General features: G+C 32.8%; 1 protein-coding gene across 1 annotated transcript in view; it reads left to right on the top strand.

The window, feature by feature from the left end:
* The first annotated feature begins 208 nt into the window (after positions 1–208).
* Positions 209–21,946, top strand: part of LOC130444687 (T-cell leukemia homeobox protein 3) — a 72,755-nt gene continuing 51,017 nt past the window's right edge. Inside the window, exon 1 of the mRNA XM_056779965.1 lies at positions 209–662. Coding sequence (XP_056635943.1) covers positions 209–662 — 454 coding nt within the window. The remainder of the gene's footprint in view (positions 663–21,946) is intronic.

A 21,946-nucleotide genomic window follows, 5' to 3' on the forward strand; every position in this document is an offset into this window, starting at 1 on the left:
ATTCTTGCAATCTGGCCAATGATTGGATCCGTTAGTTCGACGCTGGCGATGTCATGGCAACCGTTCAGTCGACCGCCAGTTGTGAAACGAAGCGGGCAGAATTGGCTTCAACTCTCCACTGACACTTCATTTCATTTGTTACACGTGATTCATTCTTTCGGGACATGAACGTATTGTGAGCTCGGTGAGTTTCTCTAAAGGTTTTAAAATGTCAGATCACGAACTTACCGAAGACGATCACGAGATAAATGTTTTAGATACCGATTCGAGGTTATCTCATAGTGATAGTGAGGCAAGGAGTTCGAGGAGCCATTGCAGCTCTCCCGATAATGTCACTACTCCTCATGGTTCCTCCAACACTCTGCCATTCAGTATATCTAATTTATTAGGAAAAAATTTCGGACATAAACCGGACAATGAATCAGATACCTTGTATCAAAACCCCGCGGGTTTATTTCAACAAAGAAGTGCGTTGGGGTTGGTTCCATCGGGGTTTTACGGACAAGGTGTATTAAGGGTGCCGGCACATAGACCTTTAGGAGGTCCCTCCAGTCCACCTGGACCTATGTTTAGTCCTTGGTCATTGGGATTGGATCCGGTGTTGCAGAGATCCGCCGCAGCTGCCGCTTTTGCGAGCCAAGTTGTTAAAGACAGACTTGCTGGTGAGTAAACAAAATCAAATTTCAAATGTGTCTTCCATTAATATCAATAGATAACTAAACAACCAATCAACAGTGATAGTGTAGTATTTCATCCCCATCAACTTTCATAAACTTAATACCTGTTTGAAAAAAATTTGAATTTGTCCAATTTCCCTCCCATAAATTTGTCCATCGACTATCACTTCTATCTCTTAGCATTCTATCTTCTACATTCTACAAATTTCGTCACTATCGTTTCATTCTAATACCCTAAACTTTTCTTGCTTCTCTTTATTATTTAGATGTTTTTTATAATTCAACTCATTAATTCCAAAGTTTTAAAAGAATATGTTGTTGCAGACAAGTAGATAACAACAATAAAGACAACTTTTGGATATCATAATTGAAATATTTGAATTCTCTTGGAATAAGTTTAACTATGTTATTGATAGATAATTTGTGAATTTATTCATATTAATACTGATCTGAATATCAAATAATTTTGGTTTCAACGAGATTAGTTTTCAATCCTACAACTCCTGGCAACTCTTGTAGTTGCTAAAATATAGCCAATAACACCAACCAATGATTTTCCAAACTAATATGATACTTTTCACTTCTCAATTTAAATTTTAAATCTATCACTTATTTTGTAGATTTATCTCGTTCTGTTGCTTTGCAACTTTTCTTAGGTTGTACTCAACTGTTTTAGTTCATTATACCACCTTTCTAATTATGACTTCCTAGTGCATCTTTTCTTCATCTGATTATGATCCTGTAAACCGGTCTCGTTCCGATCTGGTTCTTTCTAGTTTGTTATAGGCTCTCTCAACATGTCTAGCCTATTTAGCTTCTGGGTACAATAGGCTCTTATATTCTTCTCAATGTATTGCGTTCGAAACATTTTAATAGTCTCTTCTTCGATAGTGTTGATTTTTTTTGTATATTGTTTATAAATATAGCGGGTAAGAAATAGTTTTCCGAAAATAAAACGAATCGACTTATTGTGAATATTTTCAGTTATATCCAAAATCGTTCCATCAACATTATTAATAATAATTTGATAATTAAATTCTGCCTGTTCTGCGTGAAGATCATTTTCCAAAGAACTAAACTTATTCGCATCTATAACAGTTCATTATACCCTTATTGAGTGGCATCTCCGATATGCCCTTCCCATCGTGTGGTGCGATTCAATTTGGGCGAATCTTCAAACTACAAAAGCGAGCTGTTAGATATTTAGTCGGACTAAACAGCAAGGTTCTCTTTGGGGATTCCTTTGAAACATTCAAAATATTGACTCTTCCTTTCTTATTCATCTTTGCTTAATTCGTAAGCACGCTTCTCAAATTTCAGAAAAATCATTACCACTTAGGAACGCGAAGCAAGACCTTTATCTACCTACTCCACGTTCAGAATTAGTTAGGGGCTCAATTCTTTACAATGCAAAAAGATGCACAATCATTTGCCAATTGAAATCAGATCTACATATATTTAATTTTCACATGAACATTTTAAAAGTTAATTCATTATTCACTGTTATCTTGAGTACAATTTATTTAATTATTATTTGTGTGTTTGTTTCTTAGTTTTTGTCTACAAAAATTTTTTTGACAGTAAGGCGTCTCTCAATTTCACACCAAATGTTAATTTTCTTTATCTTTGTTTCATCTATTATTAGCGCCACACATGATGAGGGGGACTGAAAATATATATAAAAATCAAAATATTTTGTTTTTAAAGATTTTGTACGATCTCTCGATAATAATCATATAAACGTCGAATCTATTTAGAAATAGAATTTCGAGAAAATCACCGTGTACACTCTCTGCACATCAAAAAAAGTTGGTCGAATTCACATTTAACCGAGAGAGATATTGAAACAATAAGAAATTTGTCATCTTGAAATATTTCAAAAAACATTAGAATTTCAATTCTTTTAATTTCGATAAAATAATTTTTGATTTTTGAAAAAAAATATTTGTACTATGAGCTGGGTGATAGTCTAGAAGAAATAATAGTTTCTTAATAAGATTATAACTTATAGCGTCATTTTCTCCATTTTTAAGCATTTAGCTACATTAAGGGGATCCAAAAAGTAAAGTCGTTGCTGCGCATGCCAATATTTGATTTCAATTTGTCAGCTCTTTGTGTACATACTCCAAAACCGGGTCAAAAACATTTTAAGGCATTCTGTTCACTTTTAAATAATTGAAAGTGTGACTCCTCTTGCAATTTGGAGTGAAATGGCATGCCAAATACCAGAAGAGCATATACAGCATTGTACTTTTTGAGTTTAGTATTGATAGAAACGCAACAGTTGCGACCAAAGACATTTAAGATGTTTATCCAAGTCATTTAACGCTCGTTATTGCCAACGATGGTTATAGGAGTTCAGATATTCCTGAATGCAATCAATCGGGACGATCATCAGCAGATGATAACGATATGCTGAAGGCCGAAATAGAAGTAACATCCTCAACCAACATGGTCCATGAACATTCGCAGTATATTAGAAAAATTAACAGAATAGATGGTTGGAGCCCCCATCCATCCTTATACTAGAGAAGAAAAATAGTCTATCTATCTATTCGATAAGCCAAAATACAAAGGGTAGTCGATCTCTCTCGAGTGAAGTGCTAAAACCTGGTAATTAAGATCTTTATTGTGACCAATTCAAACTTGTAAAAAAATCTTGCATGGAAAAGTATAACTGGTCAATAATATACCGCGGTTGTAGTGCCTCCAGCTCGTGGTTTTAATATCCGCCATAAAATTTTAACTTTTGTTACAATGTGCCAACTCGTGATCGTGGTTGTCATGAATATTAGACAAGTCACAATGGAAGATTATGCAGCTCGGGACTCGAATTATGAAATGAAAAACGAAAATAAAATATATATTTACAGTGTATTTCTATGAAAAATATTTCATATTCTAAACACATAACACCTAACCTAACCTAAGTCAAACCTAATGTTACCTCCCACTGACTTAGCATAAAATCTACTACTAATACCATTTTTGACTTGTCACAAAAACCCTCACCGCGTTATGTTTTTTAAGAATAGCAACGGTTTTAATTTGACAAAGGGTGGTGACAATATTGGGTGTAGAGTTTTAACCAATTGGAAGTGGGTATTATTATGTTACGGCTTCCCTAAATATTGAACATTCGTCTCTCTATTTTATATTGTTTAATACCTAACTAATGCAAAATATAAAATAGTAATTTGACTTAATATATATATAATAGCTTACTTCACACTAAATTGAATTATGCCGTTTTATTGAATCTATGGTAAATTGTAGTATTTTGTCACAAAATAATAAGTTATTTCAAGCAGAAATATCTTTGTAAATCATCGGATCTTCCGAAGGTAGCTGATTGAATATTTTGTTGGCGATGAGGACGACGAATTTTTCACAAGATCAGAAGTGGGTATTGTTAAGTAAATATCCATTTTCTTTCTTCTAGTAGGATAACCATGAATGGGTCTCTCAGCTGAATTGTGAACGTGTTTGCGAACCAAACAAACAGATTCTAAAATTCTAGTACTCAGACTATAAATATAACGAATACCTCTTTTTGGTAATTTGAAGTTATATTCGAAGGGGTGCAAACTACAAGACTCTCAGAAAGGGAAACCAAAGCGCCTTGTTCGCTTTGGTTAAGTAGTAAGTTGTTAAAGCAAGCTGTTCAGACACAGATTTAATCGCAAAACAAGCAGAGGATGATTTTTATTGCTCAGTTTTCTACATGTACAAACCATTGAAGGGCACTGTCAATATGCTTGAGAGCTGGTTCTTTTATAAGATAAATTAAAGTTTTCTCAGTGTTTAAACAAAGACCGTTCATGTCAGACCAGGACTTTATAGTAGGTGATGAGATCTTTGCCGATGGTAGAATGTGAAGTTTGTTTATCTGAACTACTCCAGGTTACACTGGTTTCATCAGCGAATAAAGTGAATACTAAAATAGTAGTGGACCCAAAACTGAGCCCTGAGGTACACCACTGCTAGCTGGCAATTTTCTTGAAACTTTATCATTAGTTCTTACCAATTGTTTTCGACTTTCAAGATACGATTTTGTTAATCAGAATTTCACGATCAACATAATCGAGGGACTTAGCGAAATCACAAAAAATCGAAGCCGTCACAAGTTGTATTAAGTATTCAGACTACCTTTCCATTTACCTGAAATATTCCCGCCCCGAGTTGTGGCATCTTTATCTCAACAGATTAATAATTGTCACGAGTTGTAGTGCATCCGAATTTCGTGTATATACATGTATATTTGTAGGTTGTACTAGTTCAATTCTTATTTCTACTACCAACTAAACGGAAAAAAAGTTGTGAAAATTGTGGATGTTTTATTAACACTTTTCTTTTTTTTTCGTTTTGTAATGTAGGTGACTGAAATATAAATGCAGTACATGTCCTCTAGAATAGGAAGTTGGTCTTCCTTCCTTTATTCCCCATTTCTACATTTACGTAGCTGACTTAAAATGGTCAAATAGAAATTTAGGACTCGCTGACACTTATTATTATTTGTAGTTGATTAAAGAATGTCGTAGAATGTATTTTTATAATAGTAACACAAATTTTTTCATCAGTAATTTTATTCTTATGTTAGGAGTTTTTTCATTTTTTAAAACCTCTTCGCTGCGACGCACTCCTATAGTCGGGCCAGTGAAGCTTTCCTGGATTTCCCCATTTTAGACTGCTGCAACTAATTATAATAGACCCATAAACGCATTTTAATGGATTTCCGAAATTATTGATAAAATAATAGTAGCAGTGAAAAGGTTAATTTGATTATTGCTAAAAACGTGTTTTGGAACAGTAGTTGGCATCATTACACCCGTTCAGCCATTGAGGACCTGATAAGTTTAGATACATTTACAATATAACCAACAATGGATTAGAGCTGGACTTGGCTCTCATCAAAGAATTGCATAACAAAAATTTCGTCAAGTACATGCCAGAGATGTGTTTCATCCGACCAGTGTGAAATGGCTATAGAACTATATCGATGTTATCTAACCATTACCTAAAGCTATGTGATGATATTTTTATTAGTACAGAAACATCCAACGCGATAAACCCTTTTGTGGCCAGATTGGTAGCATTTGAAAAGTCAGTTACAAACGTACAAGCATTCAAACATACAGGTGAAACTAACAAAAGTACATATTTTTAAAACAAAATAATGAGCATTTCAAATCCCCACTTCATCTAACGTAGTTTTATCATCAAATCGCTCAACGGCTACTTAGCAATATAAATTATTCCCTGATCAATCACTTAGTCCAGAACATATCGATTTGTTTTATAGCCTATTCTCATAATTCAGAGAGTAATAAAATGATGAAGCATTTGTAATCTATAGGTGCATCACTTCTTTTGGTAAACCTTTAAAATATTTTTCAATTTATACCTCGACTATTTTCGTATAAAATAAATATAATTATAGAACTTATCTATATTATCTGAAGCTGAAGGTGAAAAAGTGCAATTTTTTCTGAAATGTTTCATTTTACAATAAGGCATCTTAAGTATAAGGATTTAAATTTTGATAATTGAACAACTTTACGTTGCTAAAAAATAATTTCAGTATGAAAACACAACAGTAAAAGTACTTCTTGTATATCCAAATCAGAAACGGAATCAGAAGATGAATGAGTAGCTCGATCATTTCATTAGTAATATTGTCCAACTTCCACACTTTCCCTCCGTCTTTAATCATATGATTAACTGCGTATTCCCAGTTTTCAGGCGACACATTATTAATAACCTTAAAAAACAACTGCTTGACATTACTCATTTTAAGAGAATTATTTTTTCTCGAAACGTCTTCCTTCATATGTGGCTACACCGGTTCAATCGAGTTTAGTTCGCAATTATGTGGTTGGTATAAAATCACCGCCACTCCACAATTTTCTGCAATTTCATCAATTTCATATTTTTTTAATTTATTTTAACGAAGAGATTACAAAGAATACAGTACTTTTTACACAGAACCGAGATAAATCTCAATAATCTGCCTTATCCATAACTATTATACAATTCTAAGAGAGGTCTATCATTCAACAAAACTTTAACAAAACCGTTTCAACTGCCGATGTGTAGTATTAGGAGACATATTATTAGAAAAAGCCTGTCTTCGACTTGTATTCGCAAGTACTTTCCTTTCCGGGAGCTTTACGTGCTGATTCAAACTCGCCACATTTCTCTTATTTAATAACTCTGTAAATCGTATTACGTTAATTGTTAAAAGACCGATTTTCAGCGTTCATGAGGCCCTTCCAATTTTTCCTAGAACCCTAAACCCAAAATTGTATTTTCGGTGAAATTTGTCGAAAAGAGATTCTTGGAAATAAAATAAAACAAAATTTCTAACTTTTATTGGCAAATAGACAAGTGCTTATGCATCTTATGAAGTGGCTATGTAATATTTAATACACAGGGCTTTTGACCAATCCAAACCTTTTTACATTATTCTGTACGGCTTATGGTTATAAGAGACCATTAAAATCCCGAAACCTTGTACAGTGTACAACTCAGGTACATTTATTTAAATTTTGGGAAATATTTAGATTACTATGTAATAATATTCAAAATGACGGTATTATTTTGGATTAGCAAGTAAGTTTCTTGTACATAAAAATAGACTATAGAAAAAAATTATCCACGATCGATTGAAGAAAGTGGAAAGAAATGAGACCTTGCGACTTGCTGATATAAAATGTACTTAAAGTGATGACAAAATTCTTGATATTTTGAAGGCTACTGCAGTACAAATTAAAGGAGATAAAGTCTAATTTTACGTTACCCTTTCACTTTTGTTTTGTTTTTGTTATAATTTCCCATATTTTCCGATCAAACCTCGTATATAGTATGATTAACAGAGTTTTTGAATTACAATGTAATAATAACAAAATATCGTTGGCCATTTCCTATAAAAAGTATGAGTACTTCAAAAATTTTTCTTAGTTGATGTTCTTTTTATAAAAATAAAAAGTGAATTAACAAATCATCAAGATATACACGTGCATAAGATATTTGTTAAAATACTAGTTGCGTGATTGTAATGCTGATGTTGAAAAATAACAAAACATCAACCAATTACAAATAACTTTGTCGTAACATAAGTAAATCGTGTTTCGCTTTAGGTTATATTAATAAAAAATAATAAATTACTTCTAACAGTACAGATCGGGCATAATTACTTCGAAAGTTCGTGTTTTTATAACCAATCCGACTACATTCAATTGTTATATTATGGGTTAGTTACATGCCCGTCAGATGGTTATCTAAAATTCCTATTACCTGAAGCGCTCTCATTGGTTGGAGTCTTAATGATGTTTTTACGTGTGGTTGATAGAGTTGGGCTCGAAATGGGCTTTTTTATTATAAAATGCAATATGGCGGATAATTATACAGTTGGTATAGACGTGGTTCGAACCTTTTTGAAATAAATCTCCATGAAAATTGTCGGGTGTAATTGGTAATGCGCACTTTGGATATTGCGAAGGTATCCATTTTGTACCATTTCCAAGGAATCAGCTGAAACTACGATTCAAAGACTGCAAGATTGTATAGTGCTTTGTAATCGATTATTGTTGTTTATCTAATTGTAGAGTACATAAACGTCCAAGAGAGGTACAAATTGATTTTAATTATTTTCAATCCATAGTCTCAACAGATACAAATTGTTTTCAAAGTTGTTATAATTCTCTTGAGGAAGAAAAGTTCTTATGAACATGAGCTGAGTAACTTGTTTTGTACCAAACACTCTAACTGTACACCTTTATCTGAAATTGTATTTGTTGATAGAGTGGAATTCTAGAGGAAGCCTCACAACTGAAAGGAATTGGAGTACTGAATGGATTTTTCAAAAACTTCCCGACATTCCAACATAACTTTTAGAAATTGATCTGTTTCTAAACATTACAATGATATAAAGCATCTAGAGATTACGGTATTGTTAAAAAATAACAATATCATTAATACGGCGAAACCTACAAATACATGGGAATTAGCAGACTAGGTTATTGGACCATAAGCAGGTGAAAGCTAAAATCCACAATCAATACACAAAAAGAGTAAAATTACTTATTAAGTTCGAATTAAATGCAGGCAATCGACACTTATGCCCCGTCTGTTTTAACGAACTCTTTTGGAACCCCGAAATGAACGAAAACAGAGCTACAATGTATTTAGAGGTTAACACCAAAAATAATGATGTATAACATCAACCATCATCCTCTTTTATCACGAAAAGAGACTGGAAGAGGCTACTTTCTTAACAGGTGTAGAGGTTACGTAAATTCTTTTATAGGAAATCATATCTAAGAGGGATAAGGATAACTCACCCCACGCCAGAATCTGACCATTGAGCAACTAACCTACTTCAGAGCAACTAACATAAAGACGGATCTGAGTACCTACCAATTTGCCATTCAAGGTGATTTTGTTGAGAGGTACCCAGAACTGCAGCACAACGATAGCTGACCAGAAAAAAGTATTGTAAAGAAAAATTCGATTGCAGCAAGTAGATCTTTCTTGCAGCATGTAGATCTTCAAAGGACGGATGATCATCTCGCAGCGCAAGATACAAACGGTGCACACGGGGAAACCCACACTAACGAAGAAGTACCCACAAACTTAATGGAGAGGTTAAAACAATTATATTGAATGAGTCTTATACATACTGATTCAACAATTAGTGTTATTGAACATTTCTAGTATTATTTTTGGGGTTATTGGCCTAAAATAAGATCATCTTCTCACTCATCCGTCGATATTTATTTTACTAGTGGTACCTAATAATAGTAATAAAAAATATGTTTATCGAGTACCAGTGTGCAAGATAGTTCACCCAAAAGCAAATGAAGAGGAGAGGTGTGGTAGAGAAATAAGACAAATGGAAATAGAAAAAATATCCAACTGTGTAATTCCTGAATAATAACAGTAACAATCAAATTGAGACCCACATGAACCACATGAACTTGAAAGATACTACCAAGCAATAACTATAGAAGACTAAACAAAAAAATCAACAAAGCAATAACTGAAGACTGATCACCAACTAACACAACCGAAATAAACCAAACATGGATAACAATGAGGAAATGCTTGGCCAATTTCTACAGTAAACACAAAGAGCTACAGTCGACAAAGAAAGTACTTATATATAAATAGCTAGCGAATGTCCAGATCATAAAAATGTTGAAAGTACTTATAATCACAGGATCAATATTATAAAACAATAATTATACAGTTAAATAATGATAGTATATGCATGTAAGATACATGACAAAATCATTCAACACATAACATTGAGATGCACTGAATTAGCCAGAAATAATACGTCTTCAACAAACAAGAATATAAGTTTCCTACATCACTAAATGAGTCCCTAATACAAAAAAAAACTATATAGAACGGCACTAATCTTAAGAAAAGCTTTAGAATTAGGATATAAATAGCAACAAACAACATTAAATTTGCAATCTAAGGAACACTCTTTTCGGTAAGGAGAGGTTCCTTGTACGCACATGATCAAAAAAATCTGACCAAAAATTAGTTTATTTTAAATAATGTTACCCTGATGCGATCCTATCGCGAACCACAACTGGATTACACTAATAAGATGAACCTTGTTTCAACCTGATAAAGTCGTTATGATGTTTCAAGGAAATCAGAAAAAATTTATAGTCGGATATATGCGATTAACATAATACACAACGGCAAATCTCTATTGGGAGTATATAAAAGGGAGCATCATGCCGATTAAGGAGAAAAAATAGAACAAACAAAACAAGAAGAAGTCAAGTAGGTCTAAAGAGAAGCTCGAAGATTAGGAGAAACAGATAAAAATACTAACAATATTTTTAAGAATTGCAAGACGCTTATCGAATAAACAATACAAAAAATAAGACTAAATATGCAAGATCTATACCAAATGTAACAAGCTAAACAAAAATATATTATTAATAAGAGAGCCAATTAATAGGTGAAATGAGTAAACAAGATAGAAGATGCCAACCCAAAACCAAGACCAAAATTAAAAGTATGTAAGCAAGATCAAGAACAACATTTTTCCATTGCTATATTCATCGCTTATTATTAGTACCTTCTGGATAATATCAAATAAGTAAAGAGAAGGCAGCGTCAATTGAGAAAACAAAGATGAAAATCGAATGAAATTTATTGAAATAATTCATATTAAATAAAACCAATGATAAAGAAGTCATATTTGAAATAAAATTATCCCAATTCTGCTTAACGTACTTTGAGCGTTAATATATCGATTTGATTGGCTACTAGGACAATATTCATGTAAGCTTCATGCAAGAATGCGTTTATGAGGTCAATGAAAAGAGATACTTTTATAACACATCTCTTAATTATTATATCAAATTCGCCATGAAAGCACTTATTTCTAGCTTGTTTATTAGCCATAGCGAATTCCGGTAGAATATGAAAAACGCATTTCATCATTATAATCACAATTTTTCATGCATTGAACAATTAAGATAATACCGACAAGATATTATCTCTTTAAATAATACGGAATTAGATTATTACACGTTTTAAATTGAAATACATATATTAATATCATTAATGATAACGCTGACAGTGTATGTATAGGTAATAAAACTTTGTTTCATAGAATATGTTAAAAGACGATCGAGAAAGAAAAGAAAATAGTTATCACAGAAAAATTCGAAAATAACTATTTATGTATTAAGAATAATGAGGAAAGTCAAATTAATTTCACTAATAATATTTCCTATCATAAATAAAACTCTATGTAAGAGATACATGTTTTTGCAACACACATCTTACATACGTATTTTATTTTTGCACTAACACTAAATACACTAAACTACTCATAAAACTTATTACTAAACACTTATTCAGTAACACTTAACTCACTAATTTACTTAATTACACTGTTTGGTTTACTGTTCAATTTCCCAGTGTGTTCACAATGACATTAAGTTATTTACTGACTCTTGAGCTACTAGAAAATCGTTTGAATACACTATCTTACTATCCAGAAATTTCTATTTTCTGGAAATCTCTAATTTGTCGCAAACAAATAAAAAGGCCTTCCAAATACTTGTCTCTATAAAAGCAGTCACAACGTAATGTAAACAGCTCACAAAAAATCCAAAAAATTAGCCGCCACATTAAAAGTAGATAAAAAAATAGGATGCACGAGTTGGTAACAATATTATTGTAAAACTCAAATGGTATAGTACCTGCTGGATGTGGGATGACCAATAAGGTTGTACTTTTTTCTGATTCAATACTAATAGCTTTGAAGACTTTAATTCTGACATTAGCTTAGTTGCCTATTTGTGTTTGGAAATGAGTACGACAAAGTTTTTTCCAAAAATTGAAATGTACAAGGTCAGTGATTGATTTTTCGTACTTAATCATGATTTTTTAATGAAATATATCAGATGACGGAAGATATTTGTTAATAAAAAGAAATCAACATTACTTTATAAATGTACGGAAACTTGTCAGTGTTGGTTTTGTTTCATATACGGATTATTGACAAGTACATTCAAATACTTTTTACAACTTCATATTTAAGCATTTGGCTTTTTCCTCTACTATGTAATACTCTATTGAAATGTGTCTGTATGTTCTTGTAGGTCTTCTCAAATCATTTGTATCACCACTCCACTCTGCAATCAGTCTTAAATACCCTATTACTTATGCTATTTGATGAATTGTAAAAATTTTCATTTTTTACTGTGAATGTTTGTAATGTGATCAGTTAAATTGGTGACGCGATTGAACTTTTCTTCAACGAATCGGGTTGTTGGTTTTAAGTTGAGCATTCAAAACGATGCATACACTTTTGATTGCCTCATTAGCTAACTCACGTAAGTACTTTTAATCGGCGGTGGCTAAGTTTATGGGCATACGTTTTATTAATAGATTTCAGCAGAATTTTATTTACAAAGAACGATGAAGGAATTTTTGTTTTCCTTCTGTGTAAGTAGGATCATGTTTCTCGCAGGTGTTCGGTAACTCAAGGAATTATTCACTGGTTATTAATCTTTTTATTTGTGGAATTGATGGGAATAGAGGCTCTCATTTCAACCTTTAAAAATTTAGGATGTATACTGATTAAGTATTGAAAAGTTTGAAGCCTTCCCAAACTGCTGCAAGACACTGGTTTCATCGCTAATGGAGACATCAAAATGTGATTGGCCCTTATAATTCATAATTTTGACATTGAATTTGCCCATCTAAGTGTCAGCTCAACCATCCTATAAACAAAGATAGCATCCAGTGTACTGCCCCCAGAAAACTCCTATCTATAAGAGTCAATAGGGCCTACTTACCCTATAAACTTTCAAATTTGAAGCAACATTCTAATATATTTGTAATTTTGTTTGAGCAATACTGTTTATGAAGCTACTCATAGCTGCAAATAAAACTAAAACATAATTATCATCATCATCAACAGTCCATCTTCCTTTGATTTAAACTCTTTTGAATTATCAAGATGTGATTTCGTCAGATACAGATTCGAATAGAAATTCAATGCATCCGTTACTCATAGATATTTGTGATAGCGGTGGCTATTCCTCTTGATTTTGACGTAAAAACACAGGAACATGTCCACTGTTGGGTACTGTAGAGGATGTTGATGGTGGATCTAGGCACTGAATCTTATGGGCACCTCTGTCAGCTGGATGAACTACACAGAGGTAGCAATCATCGATGAGTTTAGTCTGTTCTCTTCATTTTCTTGCTAATACCAGGTGTCCAAAAAGAGTATCGGGTATTTGTTTTTCGAAACGGAGCGACGAAAGGGAGCGGGGAGGGGTTCATGGCATCCGCCTTTTTGTGGAGTTTTAGTCACGATAGAACAGTACTCGGGGACGCATCGCGCGTTTTCCGTACGACCGTATTATCGTCACGGTGATTCAATAGTGACTGCTCAACATCTGTATCGTGCGGAATATCGCACACGCCACGCGCCAAGTGACGATAGCATTAGGAAATGGATCAGGATGTTCGAGAATACAGGTGCGACAGTTAAAATTCAAAACTCTGTTCGCCCTCGTTCAGTTCGCGATGAAGAAACAATTGAAGAAGTTGAGGTGTCGGTTTGTCGGAATACATCTTTATCCATCCGAAAGCGAAGACAAGCGTTAAACATCGTCCTTAGATTTGATTTTAAAGGAAGATTTGCATTTAAAAGCCTATAAAATTCAATTGGTTCAAGAATTGAAGGATACGGACCATGCTAATCGACTGAATTTTGCGAACGAAATGATGCAGCGATTTAACAACTTTGAAAACATACTGTTCAGCGACGAAAAAAAATTTCACCTGAATGGTCATGTTAATAAGCATAATTGTCGGTACTGGGCAGTCGAGAATCCGAGACGAAAGCATGAACGACCCCTGCACAGCCCAAAGGTCGTTGTTTGGGCCGCTATGTCTGCTAAAGGAATTATTGGTCCTTAGTTTCATGAAGATCAAGGAGGCCGAGCAATCAATGTAAATAGTGACCGTTACAGAATATGTTGCGAAATTTTTTGGTCCCAGAGTTGAAGGAGTTTGCAGGTTTCAACTCAAGACCGTGGTTCCAGCAAGATGGGGCCACTTGCCATACCTCAAATGGCTCGATGGAAGTTGTGAATGAATTATTCCCTAATAAAGTCATTTCGCGAAGAGGTAACATCAACTGGCTTCCCAGAAGCCCCGACCTTAGCCCGCTTGACTATTTTGTATGGGGATACCTTAAAAGTAAGGTTTATCAAAATAATCCAACGAACCTCGCCCAAATGAAGGAAAACATCAAATCAGAAATGGCAGCGATATCAAGAGCTTTGTGTCGACGTATTATTGCCAATCTTCGTTCCCGTTTAGAAGAGTGCCAGCAACGTAACGTTTATCATTTTGATAACATCATCTTTTCCAAATAATTTTCCCATTCATATGGTATCAAAAATCAATAAAAATTTTTAATGCTTATAAATATTTTTTGTTTACTTGAACTTACAAATACCCGATACCCTTTCCGGATGAATACACAAGTATTCGAAATCTCGGAAAATATATTGAAGTTAGTCCAATTTGGTGTTTCCTTGCCACGTTCCCAATAAGAAACTACTATATATATATATATATATATATATATATATATATATATATATATATATATATATACATATATATATATATACATATATATGAGTTGTAAAGAAGTCTTTGCCAGCTATATTTTGAGCAGTTTCTTATTGGGAACGTGGCAATGAAACACCAAAGTGGACTAACTTTGATATTTTCCGAGATTTCGAATACTTATCTATTCATCGTCTGGGACTGCAATTATGGTCAAATACAATATAAGAAATATGTATAAATGTATAACATATTATTGCAATCAGTATCTTTGAAAAGGTATGAGGTATGATGAATGCTCTTACCTATTAATAAGTTTTGACAGTTACTTCGTGATTATTTACATGCCCATATTTAATCTTGATTTCGGGATAATTATAATAAGTTTTAAAAGATGTACTTTCAATTTAACGGCAGATTTACTTTAATTAATTCCACTCAAATATAGTGAAAAGAGTTTTTAACTTCGCGCAAAACAAATGGCGTCATTTCTTGGACGCATACTATCGAGGCTACCTGTCACTCCCCACTGAACCCGTCTCGAGCGTGTTAAAATCGTTGCTCCTCAAACTGTGCCAAAATCTTCAAATCTCCATTTTTCTTTATAAAATTTATGAAAGCAAACTTTATTTAATATGAAGAGAGCTTTTCATTGCATGTCATTAAATAATATCCATTTCATAGGATACCCAAATAAACATTTTTCTTGTCTTGTTAACTCCAAAACATGTAAAAACTAACAATATCATCACTGTAGCTAAAATGTTGACAAGTCCCTCTTCAATCAAATCGCCCTTGTATCTACTTTCGAGAGCTTTAAGGTAATTAATATACTGAATATCATAAAACCTTTTCGATTTTTTTCTCGCTCCTGCCATTTTCATACGAATCCAAATAAAATATACAACATTAGAATATTTATTTTTTATTAATGCTACAATACTACCCTATGTCTAGATATAAATGGCGATTAGTATCGATTTTATTTGAACAATAATATTATCTAGAAGTGAATATTTCATGCAAATAAGTACTTCAACGATCAGTTTTCGAATGATATTCTAATAAATGCCTTATTGCATGTCAAGGTGTAATAATATACTACTAACGAAATGGCGTCTTCAAAATGGCTGGTCTACTTGATAATATCCCTCAATTATGTTCGGTTTTTTATTAATACACTCGATAAAACAATCGATTTAACATTAAGGAATGGAAATTTTAAATACACAAAAGTGATATACTACAGGCACTTTTAAAATAACATTTATTCACATGTTTGTGGTAATACTATGGATATCATTTACGATGGTATCGATAATATTTTTAACAAAAAACCTTTTGAATTGGAATTATAGAATCATTAATGTATAATTTAGAAATTTTCAAGTATCTATAGTATAAATCAATATTTGTATAAACTTTTATTTTTATAGTGCTAGAATTTATACGAGGTTTTTTCACATAATTCACTCATCTCATACATCATTAAAAAATTAAATAATGGTAATATTGATAAGGTTTTACACGGACGATAAATAGAATATTATTTGAAAAAAATGTTAGTAATATCTACTCTACACTAGGACTGCTACTTAAATTTTGAGACAGACAAACTAAAACAAATATTTCCAATTGGATAGGGCTTCATTGTTTTCAAAATATTTTTCCACAAGATCAACACACTTTTGCGTGCGTTTGGACCAATTGTCCAAGTATTATTTTTCATTTCGATTGAGGTACCAAAACATGTTATTTTAAGGCATCAACCGCTTCTTAAGTGTAGAAAAACGAGGACCTCGGATATGGCTCGACTTGAGAAGAACCATACGATCTATTGTTAATTAGTTAATTAGTTATTATTGTCACATGACAATCTTGCAATATCAGTTTACGTACAGCATCGATGTTTTCTGGCAATACAGATGATTTTGGACGATTTTCACGAAATTAATCCTGTAGTAATTTGGAAAACCACAAAACTCGGTCGCGGTGGCTCAAGATGGTGCTTCATCACTAAAATCGAAGCGAGTTGATCGGCATACTGCTGTTGATTTAATCCACGTCGAATTTCATAAAAAATCATCGCACGAAAATGTTCGCAATTCAATGTTTCGATTTAATTCACCAATATTACCAAAAATATTACCAAATAAACCAATTCAGTTTCAATTTAACGTAAAATTTTGGGCAGTTGAATTCAAACGTGTTGTGAATTGACACAGTTAAAGCAGAATGAGTCGAATTTTTTGCGTCACTTTATATATATAAAGCCCGTATCCACCACTCCAGTCCTGATACGAAAAAACAGTGAAGACAGTGGATTGCAAATTTGCGAATTTGCCGAAAAAGGCCAAGACGGTTTCAACTATCGGAAAAGTGATGGCGACCGTTTTTGAGATAGTCATGAGGGGATTCTATTTATCGACTCATTGTGAACAAGTAGAACAATAACGGGATTGATAAGATAAAGTGGAAAATTCCAAAATGCGACCGCATTTGAAGAAAAAGATTTTTCATCATCATGGAGACATACCTTCTCTCACTTCGTTGGTTAAAATTCACGAATTGTATATTGATTTGCACGACCACTCAACGTATTTACCAAATTTAGCCCCGGCGACGTTTTTCTGTTTCCTGTTGTTAAATATTTGCTTGCAAGAGAGATTTTTTTATTAGGGGAGGAACTTATCGCATACGATAAGGTACATTTTGAGGAGAAAGACGGCAATTATTATTTGGTAGCGTTAAAAATGTCTGAGCATGGCTAAAGTAACTCTTGACACTTAAAAGTAGACCAAGTTCAAAATGAAAATGGAAAAAAATTAGTTTGAAAAGTTTCCAGGTAACTATAGTACTGTAGTGCGTAAGTGAAGCTATTTTAAAAAAGATAAGAATATTTTTTGGAAACCATATTTTTGTTAATGTACTCGTATTATGGAGGGTTTCATATATTTTAATCATTTTATATCTAGTGACGGCTTTTTGTTATGATATTCATAATTTTAATATGAAATTTTGCATAATGAATGAAGGTTCAGTATATAAATTATTTTATTATCAAATGAGTGCAAATCTAATAATAATTTTCAATAAAATGGTTAATATAAATATGTAATAAAACTGAATTTCGAATTTATTGAACAATTCACTCACCCCAGGGATTCGATCAATATATAACAAAATTTTAATATGCATTTGCCTGCAATATTTAATAATTTGATACAATAGAAGATAATTCAATTATATCCATTTCGTTTATGTTAAATACGGAGTATAGTTGTGGAAATAGTTGATAAATGCGAGGGTTGCTACATAAGTTTTGAGATATGGCAATCGTGGTCGCACTTCGCTTCAGGATTAATTTCTTGAAGTGTCCTCCAAAATCGGCTGTTGTGCCAGAAAACTTGGATGCTGATATTGCAAGACATACTCTGAGATTTGGGCATTCGTTCCACTCGCGAACATTCAATATTGCATGAACATTTGTCTGTCAAAAAAGTTTGTTCGCGTTAGATACCGCATAATATTACTATTACTATCGCTCAAAAAAAGCTCGTATCGATTGGTGCAAGTAAATGCTGAAAAAATTCTTTATGATCGTGACAGGCGACGAATCAAGAATCTATTCATATGTATACGAATCTGAACAATAATCAACCGTATGGGTCTTTGAAGGCGAGCCAAATTCAACGAAAGTTGTTCGTGCACAAAGCATATGGTCTCCTGATTTTTCGGAATAACTGGACATGTCGCCACCGTTCCAATTCTACAAGGTTCACTAGCATGTATCTGACATAAGTGTTCGAAGAAATCAGGAAAACCAATCGCAGGAGACGAATCATCCTCCACCTCAACAATTCACTTACTTCGAACAAAATTATCCGCTGTACAGTCAGTTGTTTGGCACGCAATAATTTCATCCCCGCGGATCAAAAATAAATAGCGTAGAAAAAGTTTTTCTACACCTAAAGAAGCAGTTGATGCGTTCAAGTCACATGTTTTGGAGGTACCTTAATCGGAATGGAAAAAATGCTTGGATAGCAGAAATAAAAGTATCTAGTTATGATGAATTTGAATATAAAACTGTTGATTCAATCACCTACATGTAGATTGGAATTTTGAAGTCGATGACCAAGCTATCTTCTTCTAAGTTTACTTATATTTTACTAATACATAATTCGAAATCCTTTGACTTGGTAAATAAGAAGTCAAAAGAACTCTGTGAGTCAAAAGAATGGTAGATGATCGTAAACATATTTTGAACAGGAGATTTTGAAATTGGAGATTTGGATTGTATTTTATGTCTTACATGAATTCAAAATCGCCTTTATCGCACGAAATTACGCGTTTTTGAGACAAAATTTCTACAATTACAAAATTCGAAAACCATATTCTATCATTAAAATCTGCAATTTATTTATATTATGTTAAATTGTGATAATTCGTGGTCCGTATTTGTTGTTGAGTATAATAAAAGTAAGTAACGATCGTAGTTAAACAACATAAGTATAAATATCAATTTTGTGGCTGAAATATGATAATGGATTCATATAAAACTAAATTCACACCCACAATTGCGATATTGTTATATACCATTAAAAAAGAAATAACTATAACCGAGACAATCGAGCAATTTTAAAAGTAATAACCGCAATAACTTCGTAATACTATTCAGTTATATAAAATGAAAGTGAATATAAACGTCTCCAAATTAAGTTCAGGTAAACCTACAGTTATTTCTTACCTACTACTCTACTCTACTGAGCACCAGTTCATTTTTCTATTCAATTAAGTGTTTTTATTTAGATGTAATTTTGACTTTCAGGAAATGTACCCTACAAGTATTCAAACCAATTAAAGCTTTCTCAATTTGTTCCATCAGTACTTATTTCCTTCTAGTGACTAAAGTTTTGTGTATAAAGGCTAGATTTCCTTTAATCATGAGGTCAATTTCTATTACTCTAGTACTCATTTTTGGCTGTACTGCCCATTGGTACCAAAAAAAATATTTTCGTCACCTACTTGCAGTCCAAGAGGGAAGTTCACCATTTTCAAATAACATATTAACATAATACGTACTAGACCGTATTTGTTACCACAAATTAAATGTTAGGAAATGTCTATAAAGTAACACCGATCGTCTATCAAAGCTTTTTTATCTAAGATACTTTTATTGGACCCTTCTGCAATGTCAAACACCCATATAAATGTCTCCAAACCTTTAAGAGTTATCAAAAAACTTTAATTACAGAAGTTTTTTCTATTTAAAGGAATTTTTAGATAATTTACTTTTGGAGTATATAGGGTGTTCCAAATCTTCAGTATCGACATCAGCTTTGGAATCTTAAATGGAAAACCCTATATTTTATCGGGTTTTTTGATTTAGTAGTAAGAACAAATGTAACTTTCATGAGACTGACCTATTTGATTTCCATATTTAGGGTGTGAATTTTCATTGAAAAATAATTATACTTGGAAATAATTAAGCTAGCATCATTTCCAAAATGAATTTTTAAATACAAAATTTAGGTCTGTTGAATTCTCGTGATTTTCGAATCTAGAATCATACTAATTACATGATTCAAATGGCCACCTAAATTGTCATCTAAAAATGGCATTATTTTGTGCAAACGTCATATTTTTCAAGGCAATTCAAGCTTTCTTGATTCCAAGCCATATATTACACAAAACAATAGGAATCCATTACATACCTATGCCTACTATGTGATATTCGAAAACTTTTTTTCTGTAGCATGGTTTTCGAAAAAGTTGATATTCTTCGAATCGTTCCTAATAAAATATTTTATAGCTTTTTGTTTTTGACAAACATTGTCTATTTATTTTTTTCTCAAAAATACTCAGTGTGTTACATTATTTTCAATATAGAATGTCAAATAATTCCACAACCATTATATATAGATATAGGACATACATATGATTGAAAAAAATACGAAATTCATGTAGTAAAAAAGTCACTTGCTATGATTCGACTCTAAAATCACGAAAATTCAACAAACCTAACCTAACCAAAAATTCATTTCGAAAATGATGCCAGCTAGTCTCATTCTTATTTTGCCACATATAAAGCCCGACAGACATTCTTGTGTTGAAGAGTGCTTACTATTTTTATCTTAACCTATGACTGAGGTTCGTGAAGTGCTACGTTTGGTCGGTGCTTTTCTACGGCATGGAAGGCTGGACATTGAAAACGACTGCAATTAACAAGTTGGAGGCTTTCGAGATGTGGCTGCACCGCAGAATCCTAAGTGCCTTGGACAGCAAGATTGAAAAACGAAGAAATTTTGAGACGCATCGGCAAACAACGTGAATTATTTGAATTGATTAAGAAGAGAAAAACAGCGTACCTAGGGGCATTATTCGAAACAACAAATATCAATTTTTGTACCTACTAATCGAAAGTAAAACTAAAGAAAAGGGAGGAATTGGAAGGAAGAAAATATCTTTGCTGTGAAACGTCAGGCCTTATGTTTGTTACCCTGTACATCTCTGGGTTATTGTGGAAGAGCTTACCTTGTCAAAGACATATCAGAAATATGGATAAAATTCAGGTTCGTAAAATGGAATGGTCCTTATAAATATTCTGTCGATTGAAAGAAGATAACCCTAATGTCAGTTTGACTCTCGGCACTAGGTTTTGAAACTGGCGAAAAACTATATCTCAATCTACAGGTAGGCTTCATAGAAAAAATAAGGCTGAAATAGATCTAGAAAGGATGTAGTAGATATAATCTATCAATCTATCAAATACTTTTTATATACATATAGAATACCAAATTATTCCCATCAACAGTAAAGTTCGATATTAGTACCTAGATAAAGTAGGTTCATTTATTTTATCTATATTTTGAAATTTGTTGACGTCAATATAGTACAGCTAAAGGTTTCCGAGATTCAAACTTTCATTAATTTCGTGATATCCTCTTATATCTGAATTGATCCTTCTCAAAAATGTGTAGTTTAATATTTTTTTATTGGGATATGGGCGATTTGAGTAGTCTATTTGGTGCATTAAAAAGTGGGACAGCTGCAATGTCTAATTAGCAGAGGAAATTAGATAAACTCTAAACTATACTAGAAAAGCTAATCAAAACAAGCATAAGATAGAAAGT

This window comes from Diorhabda sublineata, chromosome 1 (assembly GCF_026230105.1).
Source record: "Diorhabda sublineata isolate icDioSubl1.1 chromosome 1, icDioSubl1.1, whole genome shotgun sequence".
NCBI classification, from domain to species: Eukaryota; Metazoa; Arthropoda; class Insecta; order Coleoptera; family Chrysomelidae; genus Diorhabda; species Diorhabda sublineata.